General features: G+C 38.6%; 1 protein-coding gene across 1 annotated transcript in view; it reads right to left on the bottom strand.

The window, feature by feature from the left end:
- GSTCD (glutathione S-transferase C-terminal domain containing) overlaps window positions 1-22,967 on the bottom strand; it is a 183,973-nt gene that overhangs the window by 19,317 nt on the left and 141,689 nt on the right. Inside the window, exons 6-8 of the mRNA XM_020974741.2 lie at window positions 22,192-22,307; window positions 19,814-19,858; window positions 18,035-18,163 (exon numbers count right to left, since the gene is read on the bottom strand). Coding sequence (XP_020830400.1) covers window positions 18,035-18,163; window positions 19,814-19,858; window positions 22,192-22,307 — 290 coding nt within the window. The remainder of the gene's footprint in view (window positions 1-18,034; window positions 18,164-19,813; window positions 19,859-22,191; window positions 22,308-22,967) is intronic.

The raw sequence follows: 22,967 nt of genomic DNA, 5'->3' as shown, positions 1-22,967 counted from the left end.
GCCTTAGGCCCAGGATCCTTCCAGAAAATTGTTGTTTCCTGTTAAATCTTCCTCCCAGAAATCCTTGAGGTCCTGTGGCACCAGAACCTACCCAAAAAGAATGATCTGACCAAGGCCATTAGACTTTCTTTCCTTAAAAGCTCAGAGCTGCTGTCGGCAGCTTCAACAACCCCAGTATCAGGCTTCATGGCTGAGCCTTCCTTAGCTCGATGCCAGACCTACACACGAAAGAAATGAACACCTTGAGAAGGTAGCTACTAACTTCTTCATCACCGAGGTTCTCCGAGTCACTGAAATGCCCTATTCAGATTCCTTTTCCCTCCTGGGCAAGAGCAGCTATTGCCATGCCCACTTTTGGCAGGAGAAATAAAAACTGATGCCACTGATAAACCATGGAAATACTGAAGTATGTGTGGGGTGTTGGAAAAAAAAAGGTCACTCAGTTAAACAACTTTATGAGGCCAAGTTTTTAAAAAATTCATGTGTTTTGTTTTCATGATTAATTTCCAACAGAATTCTCTATGCCCTTCCAAACAATGGAATGAAGACTATAGAAAAAAAAAGTTCAACAAAACCAAGTAAGACAATGATTGCATCTTACATCATATACAATATTCTCTACCCATGGTCCTCCACCCTTTTTCCTAGGGCCAAGTTTGTTAACTGTAATTCCATAGCATTCAGTTTCATTTTATTATTCTTTCCCTTTACTTTGCTACAATAATTGTATATGTTGTTTTCCTGGTTTGTGTTTTAGGTTTCTCTGAATTCTTGATGTCTGTTGTTTCTTATGGCGCAGTCATATTCCATTATATTCATGTTACAAAATTTGTTCAGCCCTTCCTCATCCCACTTACACTTTTAAGTTCTGTTCTGTTAAGACAAAACTCCCAAGTTATCCTGGAACAATAAATGCACACACTAGGTTTGATCATACACCAAAATCCCCTAAAACCTAAGAAAAGCCTGAAACCCCAGAACCAAAAGGAAGAAGGCCTTACACACACCTCTACAGACATGGGAGCTCATCTTCCTCCCACCTACTCAGAGACTTTTCTTTTTGGGAATTCCCTTTTGGAGTCACTCACTCACTCACAAAATTCCTCTTCCCTAATGCAAACCACATGGCAGGCTTACTTCCTCCACTTGTGAGCAGCTAGCTACCTGCTCTGGGTCCCTCCTTGGAGTGGCCCACCTTCAAGGCACACAGAGTAGTACGTGCTTCTACCACTTGGTAACAGATGCTTTCTGCAAAGACATATCATGAATACAAATACACATGTTTATGATGAGTGGTAAAAGAATAAAAATTTAACTAACCATGCATTGCCAAGGAAATTTAGAGCTGGATTAGAGATATTGTACTTCAACACTCTCCTTTTATAGATAAGGGACCAAAGGCTAATTAGTGGCAAAACTAGGACAAAGACACAAGTCTTCTTGAGTAAGCATGACACCACTTGTTCTGTTGACTTTCTTGGCCTCTATTATGTATATACTTTATAATTTGCCATCAGTATAGAATTGCCTACGTAGCAATTCTTGGAAGAGTACATATGTTTTTTAGTTTTTCTCAAGTTGTAATTAAGTAGAACAGGATTTATACATTTATGTTGTTTCTCTTTCTTTCTGGAGAGACAGACAGCATTTGACTTGGAATCAAGATGTGAATTCAAATCCAACTACAGACATTTAATAGCTGTGTGACCTTTGGGAAAGTCACTTACTTAAACTCTGTTTGCTTTAGTTTCTTCAACTGTAAAATGGGAATAATAATAGCAGTCTTCCTCTCAGAATTGTTGTAAGGATCAAATGAGTTAACATTTACAGTGGTTTGCAAGTACTTTAAAGTATACTATAAATGCTGGCTGTGATCGTCAGCTCTTGAGATACTGTAATTCCTCTCATTTCAGGGCTCAGAAGCAGTGCTCTGGGGACAAAGGAAGAATTTACAGGTCCTACTTCTAGCTCCAACACTGACTTGTCATGACAGAAAAAGCAATTAACCAGATGCTCACAACCACAGGGGGAGAAAACACAACCTCCTCTGTCTTCCTCGTTTGTCTCGTGTGGGAGAAAGAAGAGCAGAAGAAAAATACATTTGATTTTTTTTCCTTCTTAAACCATCCACTTTCACAGTGAGCTGAATCCATTTTCTAATTACACTTGAGACATTTAACTCAGAGAGTTAATCAAAATAATGCACACAGTGAGAAATGTTTTCATTTCTGTAAAAACAGATATCAAGACCTCTGTAGAGTAAGCCCTGAGACATTGACTGTGAAGCTAACCCAGCTGAAACATGAGGAATTCAGTTCATCTGCTCGTTGTTTGGTGACCATGAAGCCAAGCAACTGGTCTGACTAGCAGGTTCAATGAACTGACCTAAGGAATTCCACCCTTATTTTGAGGCTTTCTCTCTCCATATGGAACACCCAGATACAAAATGAAGAGGGAAGATACGAGGACTGAAATTTTATAAGTCAATTTATTTGTTACACCAAGGTGTTAAACCCAAATATATCTGATCCAGATGTTGTTGAAATATTCTTTCATATACTAATACACCAATGAATAGCCTTAACCCTGTGCCTTCTTAAATCATTTTCTATGTCACAGTGTTTTTTTTTGGGGGGGGGTAGACTGGGATGAGGGGTGGGAATCCAGACCTGTGATTTCATTGATGGGGAACTCCTGGTCTCAAAACTCAATCCACCAATGCAGATTACCTACCAGCCTGTAAATCAGAATTTCTGCATGTTGGCTGAGGCTCTTGGAGGTTATTTGTGACTAACCCATAGTTTTACACAGTTGGTCTTTACTGAAGGCAGAACTTAAACCCAAGTCTTTCTGATTATCCAACATGGCTGTACTGCTTCTCATGTTATAATATGGACATGGAATTTATAGATCATTTAAGAAAAAGGTTTTGGTATAAGCCCACAAGACATATACCATAGTCCTTGGCAATGTATAGTTAGTTAAATTTATATTCTTTCACCACTCAGCATAAACGGACTTTCAGCCTAAGTTAGCAGATACTTTATAAGGCTGGACTCTTCCCAAGTGGCAAGAGGATGCTGTATCTTTTGACATGAGTCAGGAAAAAAGTATCTACCATATTGATCCCAATATAGTCTGCACTTCCTTCTCTACCCCCACCCCCAAATCCAGTCTGTATAATATTCAAGTGTGATCTATAACCATTGTTATTTTTTCTATATATATGCAAGTGCTTATTTGACTTTTTTTCAAGGAAATTTTATTTTAGAGACATGATCCACATTTAGAACAATAATGCAAATCAATTTTGCTCCTAAATAAAAAGGAGGTGGAATAACAAATCTTGAAAGTTAAGAAAGTTACCCTTTATTTTAGAGAAATACCCCAAATAGGTAGTTCTGTGCTAATTTAGGGATAATTATAGAAGCTTATGCTGAGACTTCTTAATGTAACAGCAAAAATGCCCCAAATCTCCTTTTGTAGATATATTTCTAAGTACCCTACTTTTAAAAAACAAAGCTTATATAAATTAGGCTTGAAAACTGTTATTGGATTACATTCCACATTTGCTTATCCTTACAGAACTAAGAAATGATGCTGTAATTAAGTAGCTGAACATCAATAAAATATAAACTCACGCATTAAACATGATACTACAGAAAAAGTCACAATTATAAAAACAGCTGAAAAATAAAAAAAGCATCACTGCTTGGTTATGAGTGGCACAGGAGTGTTCATCAATACTGATATATGATATTTGATATCAATGGATTTACTCATTCCCCCCCCCCACTTTTCAACTGGTTGTTTGCAATATAAATGTCTTTTGTCAATATCCATGGTACATATTTTCCCATAATAACACCACAGTGCATCTCATGATTCACATAAGTTGGCTGATTTTGTATTATTTCTGTGTATGTACTCTACATTGTAGCCTAACTGGCCTACCTGGACATGCCCTTTCCCAGACCCCCTGTCTTTACACGACTCACGTTCTGGTTTTGGGCATCATCATCCCCTTCCCCTGTACTCTGGTCACTTGTTACTTATTTACTAGCTCCTTTCAAATATTAGCCAAATACGATCTTCTACATAAGACCTTTTCTGATGCCCTCACAGTTGCTAGGGCCTTCCTCCCCCTGAAATTATTCTGCAAACAATTTGAATTTATTTATTTGTGCACATGTTGCTTCTACTTGATACAGTGGAAACTCCTTGAAGGCAAGGAGTGATTCTCTTTCTTATTTGAATCCCTAGAACCTAGTACGGCATCTTAATAAATACTTGTTGAATTGAACTGAATTGGATAATCACAGACCCACTTTTGTAGACATTTTCAGGCATGCTTATTTTATTAAGAATGACACTCATTAAGCAATATTTTAAAATTTAAAGTCATGGTATTAAATTTCAGGATAATTTGGATCCAAAGTACTCACATCACTGCAAATGTTTTCTGTAAGCCTCCCTGCTTTGATACTATGCTAATCAAATCATGATTGATTCAGGTTTGTGCACCTGCACTACGCTGAAGAATGAAAAATATATTTCTTAGTTGTTTCTTACTAAGGGAAAGGTCTTTTTTTTTTAAATTTTCCTCAAAACCATAATCCCTGTCATACTCAATAGCTGAAAAAGTCAAAGCATCTTAGTGCCAGGTTTTAAAAGATGGTGCCTAAGATACCGTGGAAGTGTGTTCAGAATCTTTTTTCAGCACTCCCCAGCCTCCCTCAAGGCTGCAGGGCACTGGTAAACATCTCTCTGCTAATACCTACCAGGTGTGTTCTTACAGGCATGCAATTTAAAGCAGCTGAGCCTAATCAGAGTCATAGTATGAAGAAGAGACAATACCTTTATGGAACAAGTGCAATAAATCTTCTCTGCCTGTGGGGTAAGATCTGGCTGAGTTGAAAAGCATGAATTGATAATTAAAGAAATTGATATTTACCACTTTTCACCATACATAACAAATCAAACTAGATCAAGAAACTGAATTCATTCACTTGCTTATTCTAATTCTGCCTCTAATCACTTGTGTGATCTCAGACAATCTGCGAAAGCGCGCTCAGCCTCAGTTTCCTCATCTTGAGGGGTTTGAACAAGACAGCCATCAAGTTCCCTTTTCAGCTCCTATGATCCAGGATGCTATGAACTACTACTGCCTAGAAAAGATTCTTGAAAGCCTTGTTTTACTAAGCATGATAACTGATTTATAATCAGAATATAATTTTTTCCTATCTAAATGATGATGCTTTAAACATTCCTAAAAATAGCTGGTTCTCACTTCAAGGGTTTTCAACATTCCCTCTGCGGTCTTGGTCACACCATTAATTTGTATTCTCTACGAAGAAAGAGCTTGCTAAGCACAGGCAAACCTCAGGCTCAGCTGGTTTGAAAGCTCACAAATCACGAACTAATGAGGTTTTAATGGATTTCTAATACAGTGCTGTCCTCATTTTTTCCTCACACATAAGTGAATGATGGAACCCAAGACTTAGAGCACCTGATATATCTAGCCTGATTTACATGCTGACAGTACTTCACATGCCTCTCCGAGGCAAATTATTTTCTTGATACTGAGACTAATTCTGGATTGTGTCTGTAATTCTACTCCATCTACCATATACCCCAACAATGTGAAAAATTTAACAACAAACCTACCCCCTCCAAAAATAACCTACTAGAAGGAAATTAATATGAAATATGGAGATAACAGTATTTCCAAAGAAGACATAACCATGTTGAGTCATTACTGGAGAATTAGATGCTCTCAGTGAAAAATACTGCTGCTCTGAAAACCCTGCCTAATGAGGTAGTCTCTTGGGAATTCACAAAGTTTGCTTTGTAAAAGGTAGTTCTAATATTTATCACTCAACATGCAAGTGAAATGGAAGTCTGAAATGCACTGAACAATTTGGGGGGGTTGGTGCTGAATCCTCTGAATGGCATATCAACATTATTCTGAATTATACTGGAAAACAGTTAACTCTATTTTGTGTAGACTTGAGATGGAGGTTCAGAAGCCAGTGTATCGACAATGTCCACCAAGAATGTATCATTTAGGAGCCATCCTGTCCAAATCCTACATTGTAAAGATGAGGAACCTGAATCAAAGAAAGGGTAAGTGCCTTGCCCAAGGTCAACAATTAGTAAGCACTAGTGGCAGGATTTGAACCCAGTGCTTTGACTCTGGAGGCAGTATTCTTTCCACTGTAACACGCAATGTTTACCTTCTGAAATTGAGGAACAGGCCAATGCAAACATGCCCTTAAATAACCTTAAATAACCATAGTTTTAGGAAACAATTCTTTTTAGAGGTCCTTTGTAACACTGGCAGTTTCCTGAAATCCCAATCAAGTTTCAAGGCTTTGATTTTATGTCAGGCCCCACAGACCATATCATGATGTAATGAGGCCTCCTGACATCATAAACCACAGAACAAAGAACTTCCTGCACCTCAAAGCACAGCCTCGGGTTTCCTCTGTTTCTTGGCCCAGGACAATGGTACTGCCAACACGGAAGGCCATACCTATCAGCTCAAAGGGATTTTTGGTGGAGGCTGACCCTCAAACAAGCCTGTTCTAAGATGTTCCACTGTGAACCACCCTCTTCCTCTTGGGCTTTGTAAAATTAATTGTGCTTAAAGGTCTAGAAGAGATCATAAAATCTCAGGTTAAAAAGTCAGACACTGTTAAAAGTCTTTTATTTGTTGGCCACTTTTGGTATATTAAACGAATGCAATTTGAGCTAACATGACCACAAAGGCACATATCACTCTCTTAAATTTATATTTACCTTTTCTGTCTTTTGGCAGCTAAATTATAGAGGTCTAATTCTGATTTTTAAAAAAGGCCAACACTATTTGGAGGTTATACAAAAATCAGCTTTTCCCTATGATCTCATACTTTCATGGCTTCCTTCAGCAGCAACTAAAATCCCCTCTTCTAAAAGAAGGCATTCCTGATCCCTTAACTCTTCGGCATTCCCTCTAAGATAATCTCCAATGTATCCCCTATCTATCTTGTTTGTATGTAGTTATTTTCATACTATCTCTTTGGTTTTTGCCTTCCTTCATATTGCTGGTGCTTAGCATAGTGTCCAGCACAATTTGTGTTGTGTTTTTTCAGTCATGTCTGACTCTTTGTGACCGCATTTAAGTTTTTCTTGACAAAGATACTGGAGTGCTTCACCATTTCCTTCTCCAGCTCATTTTACAGATGAGGAAACTGAAGCAAACAGGGTTAAGTGACTTGCCCACAGTCACACAGCTAGTTAAGTGTCTGAGGCTGGATTTGAACTCAGAAAGAAGAGTCTTTCTGACTCCAGGCCTGGTCCTCTATGCACTGTGGCACCACCTAGCTGCTCATGTAATGGTAGACAATTAAATATTTGTTGGCTTGCTTTCTGTGTACATTTTAACAGCTACAGAACAAACCTTACCAGGTGACTTTCATCATAACAATAACTAAAAAGCCAAAATTTAACATTTAACATTCATTCTACATGTCCATAAAATGAATTGAATGAGATCTTAGTTGCTGCATTTGAGTCAGTAGTCTTTATAAACTCAATCAAGTCTATTTCTTCAAGTCTAGAAAGCATCATGGATAAGGATTTTTTGCTCTATTTTGCTCTATTTTATTAACCAATTGCTTCAGATGACTAGGCTAAAAATAAGTTGCTTGGAGATAGCTGAACTGTGCTGCAAAGCAAGGTCCCTGAGATGGCTTAATATCTCTGTCCATTTCTCTCCATGACCAATATGATATTACTATTTCAAGATGATAAGATGAGGCCTGGGATCATGACCTCACTGGTGTAGGACAGTCAAAGGTGAGGAAACCCCCCTTTCTCAATGCAGGTGGGCACCTTGTCTGTAACTGAGAGTCTCAGAGAGCTGGCCAAAGCGCGGGGAACTTAAGTGACAAGCCCAGGGTGACAGTCAGGATAGGTCAGAGGAGGGACTTGGACTCAGGTCTTCCTGGCTCTGAGGACAGCTCTCTAACAGATTATTTAACAAGATTCACTGGGTTGCTCAGCCAACCCAACTTTCACTTGAGTCAGTCTATGAGGTCCTAGGCCCATATCCCTTTTGGACAGACTCTCACCAGCAGCCCGATCTCTAAAAGACCCACAATGGCAAATGCTACTGGCCACCTGAGAGGGAGATAATGAACTCAGGATGCAGACTGAAACAGATTTTTAGGACGTGGCCAAATTGGGAATTTGTTTTGACTATGCATTGTTTTTGTGAGGGTTTTGTTTTTCTTTTTTCAATTGCGGTGGAGGAAGTAGGAAGGACAAAAAGTAGATTTTTGTTAAGTGAAAGAAATTAAATTTAAAAAATAAAAAGGGGAGAGGCCTCTTGATGTTGTCAAAAAGCTCTAACACTCCTCCCTTTCCTGTAGTAGACAGATGAATGCAGTTTGCCCATGACTTTGAGCCCAGCCTCCCTTCCTGTGCTGACCTCCCCTGACTCTGACCTCCCACCTGCTTCTTAGCCCTGTGAGCCTCCTTACTCTCTCCTGGCCTTGTCAATTACCTATTCCATCTGTCTGCTCTGCCCTCAGATTCCCTTTGTAAGCGTCTGCTTCCTGCTTCTTGGGCTCGGTCCCCTGCAGGATCTCTGAGGGCTGTGTCTCCCTCCCTGGAGTTTCTACCATCCCAGCAGAGGACAGCTGGCTCTTGGGCAGCACAGAGTGAGGCCTCTACTGACCCCTACTGCTTCTGGTAAAACCTACAGCCCCCTCTCTCAGTCCCTCAATTTCCCATTAATCAAGTCTGTCCAGCCTCAGTATATGACAATCTTACTGAAGCTTTCTACTGATATAATCTCAAGACAGGTCTTTTAATATGTGTGACGTTGATTCTGGGAGGATTCTTAAAATAGCATTTACATTTATCATTGTAGTATCCAAAAATAGTGCTAGAAAAGAGTACACAGGGTTTCAGTTGGAGGGGTCTGCCCTGTGTGACCTGTGGGGCTGGTAATCAGGCCCTTTGCCTTGAAGAGGAAAAGGGCTGGCTGTTGTCTGTTAAGACAAGAATTAATCCAAAATGTAGACAGGGACTGAAGCAATAGTATTAATGAGAGGGCCAAAGGCAGTCCATGATATTTGAGGCTACAGTGGGGCAGATAATCTGAGATAGACTTGACAAAAGGAGTCCAATGATCCCAACAGAGCCCAGCAAAGGAGTGAGGAAAATATACGTTGACTTTGTAGAGAACCAAGAACTGTAGAATGCTGGTGCAAGAAGGGACCTTAGAAATCTGCCGTCAGCTGAACTCTCCCAATATTCCTCTCCAAACAACTTTAAAATAACACATCAAATTAAATCGTGGAGTTGCACAGCCAACATACAGTCAGGGAAAAAAAAATTTTCTAGCCTAAGACAACTTAGGAGGTTGGCAGGAGAGGCCTGTGACCCTGGCGGCAATACCAGTGGTAGGCCTCGCAAGTGGCTATATGAAGCAGCAGCTTTGGGAGCCCTCAGCCCAGAAATGGTACAGGAGTCGGACACCTGTTCAGAAAGAGATTACAGGAGACCCTGAGCTGGCCCAGGGTGCAGCTGGCACTATTACCCATATGCAGTTCTGGGGTGGAAAGGAACACTTGTGGTTGGTCACAAGAGAGCAAGGGCCCTGGTCACAATTCCAGGACCAAGAGAAGCACCAGTACTTGTGACTACAGGAGAGCAAGGGCTCTTTCTGCATAAAGAGTGGAGTACAGACCAGGAGAGCAGTCATCATGCCTCTGCCTGGATCATACCACCTTGCAAGAATCCATTGTAGACCCCCAGAACCAGCTCTAAAAACAGCAGCATGGAAAAACCTGACACTTGGAACAGTGTCTTCCCTCCCTTAGGTGAGCAAAGCCCAACTTTAACATAAAGCTCAAAGTCAAGAAATAGGCTATAAAAATGAGCAAAAAACAATAAAAGGACCTAACCATTAAAAGCTATTACAGTGGCAGGGAAGACTGAGACACAAACTCAGAAGACAAGACATCAAATGGCTACAAGCAAAGCCTCAAAGAAAAATGCCAAATGGAAATTGGATACAGGCCTCACAAGAATTCCTGGAACAGTTAAAAGAAAGAAATAAGAGTATAGAGGAAATATTGGGGAAAGAAATTAGCATGATGTGAGAAAATTGTGAAAAGAGAATTAACAGTTTGGCATAAAGAGCCACAAAAAATACTAAAGAAAATAACACCTTTAAAACCAGAAATGGACTAATGGTAGAAGAAGCACAAAAGTTCACCGAAGAAAAGAACTTCTTAAAAAGGTCAAATAGAAAGGGACCGAAGAAAATTATTCCTTAAAAATTAGAATTGGGTAAAGAAGCTAACAATGCCATGATACAACAAAAAACAACAAAACAAAATCAAAAGAATGAAAAAATAGAACAGAATATGAAATATTTCAGAGGAAAAACACCTGACTTGGAAAACAGGTCAAAGAGAGATAATTTAAGAATTATTAGACTAACAGAAAGCCATGATCAGAGAAAAGAGTCTAGACATCATATTTCAAGAAATAATCAAAGAAAACCACCCCAGTATTTTATATCCAGAGGGTAAAACAGAAATTAAAAGAGTCTACGGATCACCTCCTGAAAAAGATCCCAAAATGAAAACTCCCAGGAATATTATAACCAAATTCCAGAGCTCTCACATCAAAAAGACAATAACTCAAGTAGGTAGAAAGAGACCATTCAAATATTATGGCACTACGTGTCAGGAACACACAAGATTTAGCAGCTTCTACATTAAAGGAGTGGAGGGTTTGGAATACGATATTCCAGAAGGCAAAGGAGCTAGGACTACAACCAAGAATAACCTAACCAGCAGCACTGATTATAATCCTTTTGGAGGAAAAAATGGATATTTAATGACATAGAGGACTTTCAAGCATTCCTGATGAAAGTACTAGAGAGGTGAACAGAACATTTGCTATTCAAACACAAGACTCAAGAGAAGCTTATAAAAAGGTAAACATGAAAGAGAAATCATAAGGAACTCAATGAGGTTAAATTATTTACATTACTATATGGTAAAATAATACATGTAATTCCTAAGAACTTGATCATTATTAGGGCAGTCAGAATCTAACACACTGACTAACTCTTGTCTAACAGAGGGCATGAGTGTGAGCTGATTATGTTGTGATGATCTAAGAAAAATGAACGAGTGAGAAAGCGATGCACTGGGAGAAGGGGGAAGGGAGAGGAAGAACTGGGGAAATTATCTCATATAAAAGAGGTATGTAAGGAAGAGCTTTTACAATGGAGGGGAGAATGGGGGGGTGCAATGCTTTAACCTCACTTTCATCAGAATTGGTTCAAAACTGGAATATATATATATATATATACATATATATAAAACATATATACACACACACACATGCACTCAGTTGAGTACAGAAATCTATCTTACTCAAGGGAAGTAGGAGAGGAAGGACATAAGAGAAAAGGCAGGGCATGATAAAAGGGAGGGAATACGAAGGGAGGCACTGTTCAGAAGTAAAACAGATTTTGGAGGGAGGATAGGACAAAAGGAGAGAGAAGGATAAGCAGAAGAAAATAGGATAGAGGTAAATATACAGTAATCATAACTGTGAATGTGAATGGGATAAATTCACCCAAAAAATGGAAGTATATAGCAGAATGGATGAGAAACCAGAATCCAACAATATGTTGGCTACCAGAGCCACACTTGAAACAGAAAGACACACACACACAGTGAATTAAAATAAGATAATGGAGAAATATCTATTATGCTTCAGCTGGAGTAAAAAACGCAGGATAGCAATCATGATCTCAGATGAAGAAAAAGCAAAAATAGACCTAATTAAAAAACATAATCAAGGAAAGTGGGATAAAAGGTACTATAGATAAGGAAGTAATATCAAAAAATTTAAAGCAAATTTCTCTGTTAAAGGCCTCATTTTTCAAATATATAGAGAACTGAGTCAAATTTATAAAAATAAGAACCATTCCCCAAATGATAAATGGTCAAGGGATTTGAACAGGCAGTATTCAGAAGAAGAAATCAAAGCTATCTATAGTCAGATTAAAAAATTGCTCTAAATCATTATTGATTAGAAAAATGCAAATTAAAACTCTACACCTATTGCAATGACAAATGCTGGAGGGGATGAGGGAAAATAGGGACACTGATGAACTATTGGTAAAACTGAGAACTGGTCCAACCATTCTGGAGAACAATCTGCAACTATGCCCAAAAAGCTATAAAACTGTGCCTACTCTTTGACCTGACAATACCACTACTAGGTTTTTACCCTAAAGAGATAAAAGAAAAAGGACTTATATGTATAAAAATACTTATCACAGCTCATTTTGTAGTGGCAAGGAATTGGAAATTGAGGGGATGTCCATCAGTAGGGGAATGTCTGAACAAGCTGCGGTAAATGATTGTGATTGAATACTATTGTGCTGTAAGAAATGATGAAGGGGATGGTTTTAAGAAAATTTGGGAAGACATCTACAAACTGATGCAAAGAGAAATGAGCAGAACAAGGAGATCACTGTAAATAGTAACAGCAAGGAGCAGCTAGGTGGCGCAGAGGATAGGCCAATGGCCCTAAAGTCAGGAGGACCTGAGTTCAAATCCAGCCTCAGACCAAATACTTGACACTTACTAGCTGTGTGACCCTGGGCAAGTCACTTAACCCCAATTGCCTAAAAAAAAAAAAATAGTAACAGCAATACTGTAATGATGATTGACTGTGAAAGCTTAGCTACCGTGATTAATACCATGATCTAAGACAATTCTGAAGGACTCATGATGAAAATTGTTATCCACCTCCAGAAAGAGAACTGATGAACTCTGATTAAAAATTACAGCATAATTTTCTACACTTTCTCTTCTCCCCCCACCCCCCAGCAACATGGCTAATATGGAAAAGTTTTGCATGACTTCACATGTATAACAGGTATGATATTGCTTGCCTTCTCAGTGACTGGGGGAGGGGTAAAGGGGAGAGAAAGAATTTGGAACTCAAACTTTTTAAAATGTTAAAATTTTTTAAATGCTGTAAAAAAAAATAAATCTATTGCCAAGTTACCTAGACTGTTGTCAAGTTATCTGAAATCTAGTGTAAAGTGCTGTCTCTTAAAGGTAGTGTTCTTTCCTATGGAGCACTTTGGTGATGAAAGAGGCAGAGAAGAGGACTTTTGTACAAAGAAAAAAAGATTTAGTGAATTGGTAAAGAATGGAAGGTATTGCCTCTTTCATAGATTTGATACCTGAAAGGAAAAGGAAAAGAACTTTGTTTAAAAAAAAAACCGCTAAAATCTATGTGTGGGGAATGCTAGGCCTAGGTCATGAAGACTCATCTTCCTGAGTTCAAATCTAGCCTCAGACACTTACTAGCTGTGTGACCTCGGGCAAGTCACTTAACTCTGTTTTCCTCAGTTTTCTCATCTGTAAAATGAGCCAGAGAAGGAAATGGTAAATCACTCCAATATCTTTGCCAAGAAAACCCCAAAAGAGGTCATGAAGAGTTGGGACATGACTGAAAAACAACAACAAAAATCTATGCGTAAAGAAACAGTTTTTCTTTCCCATGAAGAAGTTTGCTTGCAAAATGAACAGAAAATGAACTGTGGTGTAAGTAAAAAGTTCCAAATCACCTTGTAAACAATGTAGGGTGATGTGTCTTTGGAATGTAAAAATTTTTTACAATGTAAAGTATGTAAAAGTATGCTTCTATTTATTAACAACTGATTAAATGGGAGCACAAAGAAACAGTCGTCAGGAGCAAAGACTGTTAAACTGGACCTTTCTGAAGACTAAAGAATGGCTGAAGCTATGGGGCACTCTGGTTCCTCTCTGATCATCTGCATGTACCTTTTTTTAAGACAGAATATAAGTCAACATTTAAAAAAATCATATAACTGAATCCCATGGAGTCTCTATAAAAACTGTTAGTTGGTCAATAAAGCATTTCTTCTCTGCGTACTAAGTGCCAGTCACTGCATTAAGCACTAGGGATACAGAGAGAGGCAAAATCCCGGCTGTGGATTTTGCAGGGGAGATCATCACTGAAAGGGGGAGCTCTGAATCCCAAGAGGCTCCCATTTAAGCCACTAAAGTAGTGAAGAATGAAACCAGCAGTGGTGGTTAGACGCCTCAGAGCTGGCTTCCTCTGGGAGACTCCTGGTTGGCTGAGAGATCAGAGCTCCTGGGACAGAGCCTGAGACAGTCATCTACTCTGCTGCCAGGTTTCTGTTTGTACCCACTCCCCCCCCCCACTTAGTGAGGGGCATTTCCTGTTCCTCCTTCACTCTAGCGCCTTCTATCTGTTGATTGTCTTCAATTTGCCCTGTCTATATCCTGCTTGTACATAGTTGTTTGCATGTCGTCTCCTCCCGTAGACTGCGAGCTCCTCAACGTCAGGGATTATTTTTTTCCTTTCTTTGCATCCCTAGCACTTGGCACAGTGCTTGGCACATAGAGCTTAATCAATGTTGACTGACTGGCTGTATGTTGATATATTTATCATTCTTGCATTTGCTTTAATATATCTGTACTTGTGGTATTATTACTTTTCCCCCTTCTTGCTAAAGAAACCCATTATATTTAAGATCTTATGTGCCATCATCATGAGTGTCTGGTTTTGTTTAAGTGAAATGAAAACAGGGTGATCCCCATGACCCTGATCAAGTTAGAAAGCAGCTATATGGTGGCCCATCTCTAGGAATCCAGACCTGCCAGTGTAAGGGCAGGTTAGAGAAGCCAGGCCAGCCTACAGAGTGAAGTCAGTATCCAGGTATGAGGTGCCTACCTCACCCATGTAACACTGGTGATAGATTATATACTGTACGAAAAATCAGGCCAAACAAAAGAAAAAGCCTAGGAGGACTTATGCCCAAATATTTAAAAATCAAATAATTAAATCAGAATTCCACAACAGTACTTAATGGGGTTTCATTACCATTTGATAAAACAGGGAGTTATCTTCCTCAAACCTGTAAATTTTTACTCCAAATCATGGGTCTAGGCATATAGATGGTGTAAAAGACAGAGTGCTGGATGTGGAGCCGGGAAGACCTGAGTACAAATCCTACCTCAGACACTCACTGGCTGTGGGACCCCGGGCAAGTCACTGACCTTCAAGGTGCCTTTATCTATAAAGCAGGGGTAATAATAGCACCTACTTGTAAGGATTACTGTGTAGATCAAATGAGATAACATATGTAAAATGATCTGTGAAATTTAAAACACTACATAAATGCTAGCTGTTATTAAAAAAAAAAACCTCACAGATCTATTTCACAAAGTTATAATCAGATCAAAAGAATAACCCAGTAATGGATGCAAAAGCTACCAGCACAATCTACTAGGGTAAGTTATATCCAAACTCCGGCATCCAGATTAAAACAGGTAATCTGAGATATTTGATAAGGTTGAGCTTGTATCAGTGGGGGTGGGATGTGCACTTCCATACAGGTAGGTAAGACGGCCAGAGAGAAGAACCCACCTAAGCACCCTGCCCCCAAACACATTATCCTTCACCACTTCAAGCTCCACCAAGACCCGATGGTGCTGCTGTTCCATAAGCCTCCTGGATTCCACGCTGCCCCTCATAACTACATCACCCCGTCCCCCCTCCTCTGGCCTTCACCTCCAGCATGGGGTATAAGAATCAAATCTAACCTTTCTGGAAAGGGCCCATCAGTCAATTCGTCAATGCTGCCATTAACTATCCTTGTAATTTCCCTGTCCAAACCCCACCTCCCCCCCCCACTCCTTTATATGTTTGACCTATCACAGTGGAAGCTCCTCAAGGGCAGGGACCATTTTCCTTTTTCAAGTGGTATCCCCAGTGTTTAGCATAGTGCCTATACATAGTTAAGTGATTAGTGAATTTTTTTTTCATTCATCTATGCTAATATCCTCTGCAAACCAGCAGTTCAAACCTTCCCCTCCAAGAGAAATGTTTATTGTAAAACTTGTTTGGGGCAAATCATGAAGGAAGGGTTTAACTGACAGACTGAAGACTACACCAAGGGGTTCTGTTAGCAATGAAGTGAACACTACAGCAGACCAGGAGTATAATGAGGGGTCGGGTTACTACCACCTTCCTCAATGGCAACCACAGTTACTTGACTAGAAGCAGACCCCACATACAGACTACCAGAAGCTAGGGTATTGCTGTGGTCACATGTACCCTTCAGTCTGGCTGTCTTACTGACCTCCCTGATATCTGACTCAGATCTCTTAAAGGTTCTAGCACCAGCTGAGCAACGCAGAAAGAAACATAAGCATTACTGGAGTTAATGGAATAGGATCTTAGTTATTAGGAAAGCATTCTAGAATTTCTGTTTCTGGGTTTAAAAATTTTTGTTTTAATAGTCTTGGCATGTCTGAGGTCTTATCTTCAGGGAAGGTAATGGAATGAGTTCCTTTTTAGCCTGTGATTTTCATTATTGCTGGCTATAGGGAACATGCCATTTTTATTTGGGCCTTTGGGAAAATCCTGTATTGGCCAGTAATTCCTAATACCTAAGAAGTATTACATTCTAGCTTGTTTCAAATAAGAATATCTAAGTGATGCTACATATAAAACTTAGTCCAATTCAATGATGAGAGGCCTTAAGAAAATTATGAACCTTTTAATTTAGAGCACATTGGTTAAGAATTCTCTTTTATTTATAATGAATTTTCCTCTTTTCATAAAAAGATGCTTTCTTTGAGTACCTCTGGCTCTGTACCTTATCCTCGCTGCTTGTCTAGTTTTCTGGACATATTTCTCTGTAGCAGGCTGGGTTTTCACTCAATATTAAGCAGGATAAGCAGAATGCATGGCTTTGAATTAACTATAATATTGGTTAAATGAAGCTCAAACTAAGCACTGTATAATTTATTCTATCTTTTCAGCAAAAAATAAAAATGATATGAAAGTAGTCAATAAACATTTACCCCTACCGTCAGGAGCTGAGGATACAAACATAGGCAAAACACAGTCCTTACTCTCAAGGAGTGTAATGTTATTGGGGCAGAAAACATGTAAATCACACAAATACGAAGTGTTATTATTACTCTTGAGCCAAATACATCAGCTTAAATTCATACTTAATACAAATCAATCAAAAATGTTGCATTTCAACAGAACCATGCCAAGTTGAATTTTCTGATAAAATAATTTCATTATCCATATTACTAATGCTTCCTTAATACTTCAATTGATCTGTGAGTTGATATGGACAAGAAACCTTGGAACAATTCATGAAGTACTTGGGCTGTTCATCTGTTATTTCTCTATCTTGCCAACTGACTGGTACACCTCCATTTGGCAACTCTACATTTCTTCCATGATCTTTTCTACCACTATGTACACACAGGCCATCACTCATCTCTCTACTGGCCTTGGCTCACCTGTGAGAAGGAACTGATTCATTTATTATATTTGTATCCCCAGTGCTTAGCACAGTGTCTGGCACATCGTAAGTTTAACACTTGATGACTGATTGATTAAGAGACTGAGCTGTTCTAAGATTCAGAGCCATGGAGCATCACAGGTAGAATATAACAATGTAGTCAACGATCTGTGATTTTTGTCAGCATGGGAATTTCTTCCATTGATCCAGATTGCAACTGACAGACTATTGGTATTAAAAGATAGACTGTGTCAGGGAGAAGCTTTTGGTCATCAAAAGCACTGCTGAATTTCCCAAATGTAATCTAGTCTGCTTTCTTCTTCCTGTCCATTATTTATTACTATTTGCCTGTTCTATATATTTAGATTGCTAAATCACTTCCAAATATAGATCAAAATACATATCCCAGAGTCTTCATGAAAATTAATTTTAAAAACATAAATCTTTCTCTTTCTATGAAAAGAAGGCAGTAATATTCAACTATATCAAAGTAAAATTTACATAATATACATTTTCTTGTTTGGTAATGAGCTTGATTTTTTTTTACTAGTTCAAATACTGTACTATATACAATTTTCTCTTATTTAAAAAATCTGATGTTGAGACAGCTTAGTAACTTACCCCAATATTAAACTTCCCTGTAAAATAGTCCAGATTTGCTTGGATGAACCAAATGTTGCTCAGACCCAGGTCATCACTTCTCTTCTTAGCTCGCACTAATGATAACTCCTTGTTTTCAATCAATACCACCTGGATTTCAAACAGAAAATGATACTATATTGACTAATAACATTCTAGCTATAATGTATAACATCTTTATTATATTTAACTGTAAATGTCATCTTTTTCTCTTGAGACAAGTATATACACACATTTTAAAGTGATATGACAATGACAGATGCATCTTTACTGCTGTTACAATCTTTTTATAAACAAAGACCTATGAATAATTTTAATTATGGAATTTTAAAATGGAAGACTTGTTCATTTTAAATTACTGTATTAACAAGCAGACATCCATTACTAGATGAAACACTTCAATGGTTTGTATGTAAGGGGAACAACCAAAGTGTTTGGAAAGTTTACTCTGCAGGTTGAACACGCAGCCTGCAATCTTGTTTATATTATTTGTTTGGTTATTAAATACTTCTGTTTAAAGAATAAACGTAAAATGAGCTAATGCTGGATTGAATGCTCAGGGCATTCAAATCAAGAGTTTACTATACTTTCTTCTTTGTCCAATTTATGTCTGATTATTGCTTTTAGATCAGTAATGTTTTTGTGGCTGCACTGTTTCCAAGAATAACAGAGCTCAGCAAGGAAAGTAAAAGTTCCTGGCTATACTCCTCCCATCACTTAGAAATCTGACACAAGTTTTACCTGAACTATACATATATATATATATATATATATATATACACATATACATACATATACACATATATACATACACACATATACACACATACATATACATACATATACACATATACATATACACACTACATATATGTGTGTATATATGTGTATATGTATGTGTGTGTATATATATAGAGAGAGAGGCAGTTGGGGTTAAGTGACTTGCCCAGGGTCACACAGCTAATAAATGTGAAGTGTTTGGTCTGAGGTTGGATTTGAACTCAGGTCCTCCTGACTTCAGGAACCACGGCGCCACCTAGCTGCCCCTGAACTATATTTTTTTAATGCTGACATCGGGAAGACCTGAATTTCAAGTATGGTAAACAGGGCATTGGAGAAGCTATGTGGCACAGTAGACAGAGTGCTGGGCCTATAGTCAGGAAGACTCATTTTCCTAAGTTCAAATCTGGCCTCAGACACTTACCAGCTATGTGTCCTTGGGCAAGTCTCTTAATCCTGTTTGCCTCAGTTTCCTCAACTATAAAATGAGCTGGAGAAGGAAATGGCAGATCACTCCAGTATCTTTGCCAAGAAAACCCCAAACAGGGTGATGAAAAGTCAGACACAACTGAAACAACTGAACAACAGGCAGGGCACTGGAGAGGCAGCGTGGCAAGTAGACAGCTGGGCCTCGGAGTCACGAAGACTGAGGTTCAGTCCCAGCTCTGATACACACTGGCTCTGTGACCCCCCCAGCAAGTTAAACTCTCAGTAGCCCAGGGAACCCTCCAAAGTGCTAATTTACATGTAAGTGGCTGATCTGTATTGGAAGGAGTTTGCTCACCAGGGAACTCAGACCAAAGGAATCACCCTTCCACTTCCACACTCTCCCTCTAAATAAAGCAAAAAGCAGACTATAAAGCAATGGGAAAGCCAGGTTGGGTTTGCTCATTTTTCTGTATGGAGCATTCCAGAATTCTGGGTTATTTATGAGTCTTCAAGGAAAATTAACTTTCTTTTAATCTATTTCTCAGGCCTTACCTGGCATGATGGCAGCATGTGAGCAAGGACAATTCCAACGTGTCCCTACAAAAGGCAGGGGTACAGATGTTAATATTTGTCCCCAGAGCATATGAACGTTCTAGATGGCCATCTCCCCAAAAAGGATTTTTCCCCCCACCAAATTATTTACTATGCACTTAACAGTAAACAATAAAACCAAATAAGCATACATTTACAACTATTTACACTTCAAAATAAATTTTCTCAGGTTTTTTCAGCCATGTGTCAGACATTTAGATTGCTTATGTTTCTTTGCAATGACAAATAATGCTACAAATGAAAAGATTTAGTTTTTTCCTTTTATGATTACAGTCAAAGGGGTTTATTCCCAATAATAGGATTACTATGACAAGAGGTAGGATTATTTTTGTGAATCTAGTTCAATACCTTGCCCTGCACAAAGATTCTACCAATCTGCAATTCCACCAGCAACTGACGTATATGCTTGATTTTCTATAACCCTATCAGCAATGAACTTTGGTCACTTTTAGTTATTTTTTGCCAACTGGATGAGTGTGAAATATGGTGCTGCAAGGCTGTTTTAATCTGCATTTCTCTGATTATTAGTGAGGCTGAGACTTTTTTCAAATGATTTTTCAAATTATATTTTCTTTCATGAATTGTTTTCAGATCCTTGAAACATTTATACAATGATAACTAGGTGCTACCCTTGATATTTGTTATCGGAGCCTTAGAATTTCAGATGATAAGTTTTTATCTGTTATAGTTGCTACAAATGTATTCCCCAATGCTATTTTTCTTTTGCTCTTGATTACATTTTGTTATGAAGAACTTCATTTTTATGTAATCATTCATATTTCTTATTTCCAACAATTCCTTCTATTTATTTAATAGCTACTATTTTGTCTGCTTTCCACAAATGAAATGAGACAATTGAGACGTTCCCTCTTCTTCCAACTTTCTCATTGTTCATTTGATTATGCTTCATTCTTTTATCCTGTTGAAGGCTACTGTAGCATATGGTGTGAGGTGACAATCCAAATTTATTTCTTGCTATACTGCTACTCAGTTTTGCTAATATTTATTAAATGATGAATCTCTTCCTCAGTTTTTGTTGTCTACGGTTTTATTAAGTACTAATTTTTTACTTTGGGGAGAGGGTCCTTTTCGGCTTGTCTTTTTTTTTTTGGCTAATACCTAGTAATTTTAATGAAAGCCACTTTTTCTAAAGTTTTAAAGTATGTTTTAAAGTCTGGAAGAGCAAGTCCACTTTCATTCCTTCTTCTCTCCAATCCCCCAATTAACCCTGACATGACTGCCTGCTCTCCTGCATTAGGAGATGGCAATTCCTTAACCCCTCAAAAAATCATGCCCAAGATGTTCACTGGCTGCATGAACCTGGCCAAATCACTTCATCTTCCTCAGGAATTCCTGAGGATTCCTCAGAACCCTAGGATTCTCTGTCTCTCTCCCCACCAGTCTTAGGGGAACAGAGGCCAGCTACCTGAGTAGATTCAGGGGCAGAAGAGAAGTTGCATCATGGAAGTAATTCTGGTAGCTCTTCTACGTGGGTAGTGCTTGGTTTTTTTAAAAAAAAAATTGGGGGGTATTTTTGTCTTTAGTATTTTTTTTCTTCTTTCTGTTTATTTCACCAAAAAACAAGTATCCAAGCAACAGCCTGCAGCCTCTTTTTCATGGCCGTACTCTCTGAAGCATCTTCCATTCAACCACTCTAGGAATAGATTAGAGTTCATTTCTGATTCCAGTTGGCTCTGTAAGGTGAAACCTTTGTCTTCTCTTGCTAGGGACCTGGCTTCCAGACCACTTCTCACAGTCTCCTTATCATACCTCTGAGGAGCAGTCTCTTCTTCCCTTTTTAGCACCTCTTTAAGCTGCTTGAGGGCAGGGACTTTCATGAGATCCCCAGCACTTAGCATAGTACTTAGCACATCATAAGAGCTTAATAAATCCTTTGGGGGCAGCTAGGTGGCACAGTGGATAAAGCACCGGCCCTGAAGTCAGGAGGACCTGAGTTCAAATCCAGCCTCAGACCAAATACTTGACACTAGCTGTGTGACCCTGGGCAAGTCACTTAACCCCAATTGCCTAAAATAAATGAATGAATGAATGAATGTACGAATGAACAAATAAATAATAAATCCTTTAGCTATTTAACCATCTACTTTTCTCTTGGTTGTGTTCCTATAGCTTTTTGGGGGGCAGACAGGAACTGGTCTCTAAATTGTGCCTACCTGCCTGTGACTATTAATACTACCCAGGATCGAATTTAGTTGCACAGGTTTAGAACTGTGTATTAGATTTTATTATTAGAATTACTTTAGAATTATTAGACAAAAATGGGGGGAAAAAGAAGGGGGAAGGAAAAGATCCATTACCCCACCACTGCAGAAATCCACAACTACATCACCAGGTTTAGCCATATTTGTCACCACAGAGACCAGGTTGTTTAATTGCTGCTGTTTTCGCAAAGCACGTTCAGTGGACATCTTGCCTGGAAATGACAAGAGGGAAAAAATGTAGTCATTTGATACTGTAAAGGGATAAGAAGGCACACATAGGATCTTAAAAAGTTAAGTGACAAATTCCAAGATAATGGTGACAAAATATAAGCTGTAAATGAACTATGGAGGAAGAAAATCAAATGATCTATACAGGAAAGAGAAGAAGGAAGTTCAGAAATGGGGAAAAGATAAGCAGAAAGGTTTTGTTATGGTAATCAATTTAATATACATTAAAAAACCCCCATACAATCTGTAATACAAGTTCACAGTTTCTTACACAATACTTTTTTTTTTCTGTTCTCCACATACCGAAATGCTTGTTTGCTTACATTTAAGTTTGTGATTAAAAAAAAAAAAGAAAGAAAGAAAATCCTAACTAAAAACCAAAGAAATCAAATGACCAACAATTTGGAAATCAGACTTTGAATCTATTTCTAATTTTCCTTCTTAATTCATCATAGGCCGTGAGCAAATGCCTTCAGTAGAAAAGAACAATAAAAAAAGAGAAACACACACAGTGCCTTGCACAAAGCAAGAGCAATGGGTGGGGATCCACAGAATGAGCCAATAAATAAACGTTTATTAAGCATCTTATCTAAGTTCCAGGCACCATGCTAAGCACTTGGAGACACAAAAAGAGGCCAAAGACA

The sequence above is a fragment of the Phascolarctos cinereus genome, unplaced genomic scaffold, assembly GCF_003287225.1.
Source record: "Phascolarctos cinereus isolate Bilbo 61053 unplaced genomic scaffold, phaCin_HiC Scaffold_9;HRSCAF=440, whole genome shotgun sequence".
Classification (NCBI taxonomy): domain Eukaryota; kingdom Metazoa; phylum Chordata; class Mammalia; order Diprotodontia; family Phascolarctidae; genus Phascolarctos; species Phascolarctos cinereus.
This window is presented reverse-complemented; position numbering and strand designations above follow the sequence as displayed.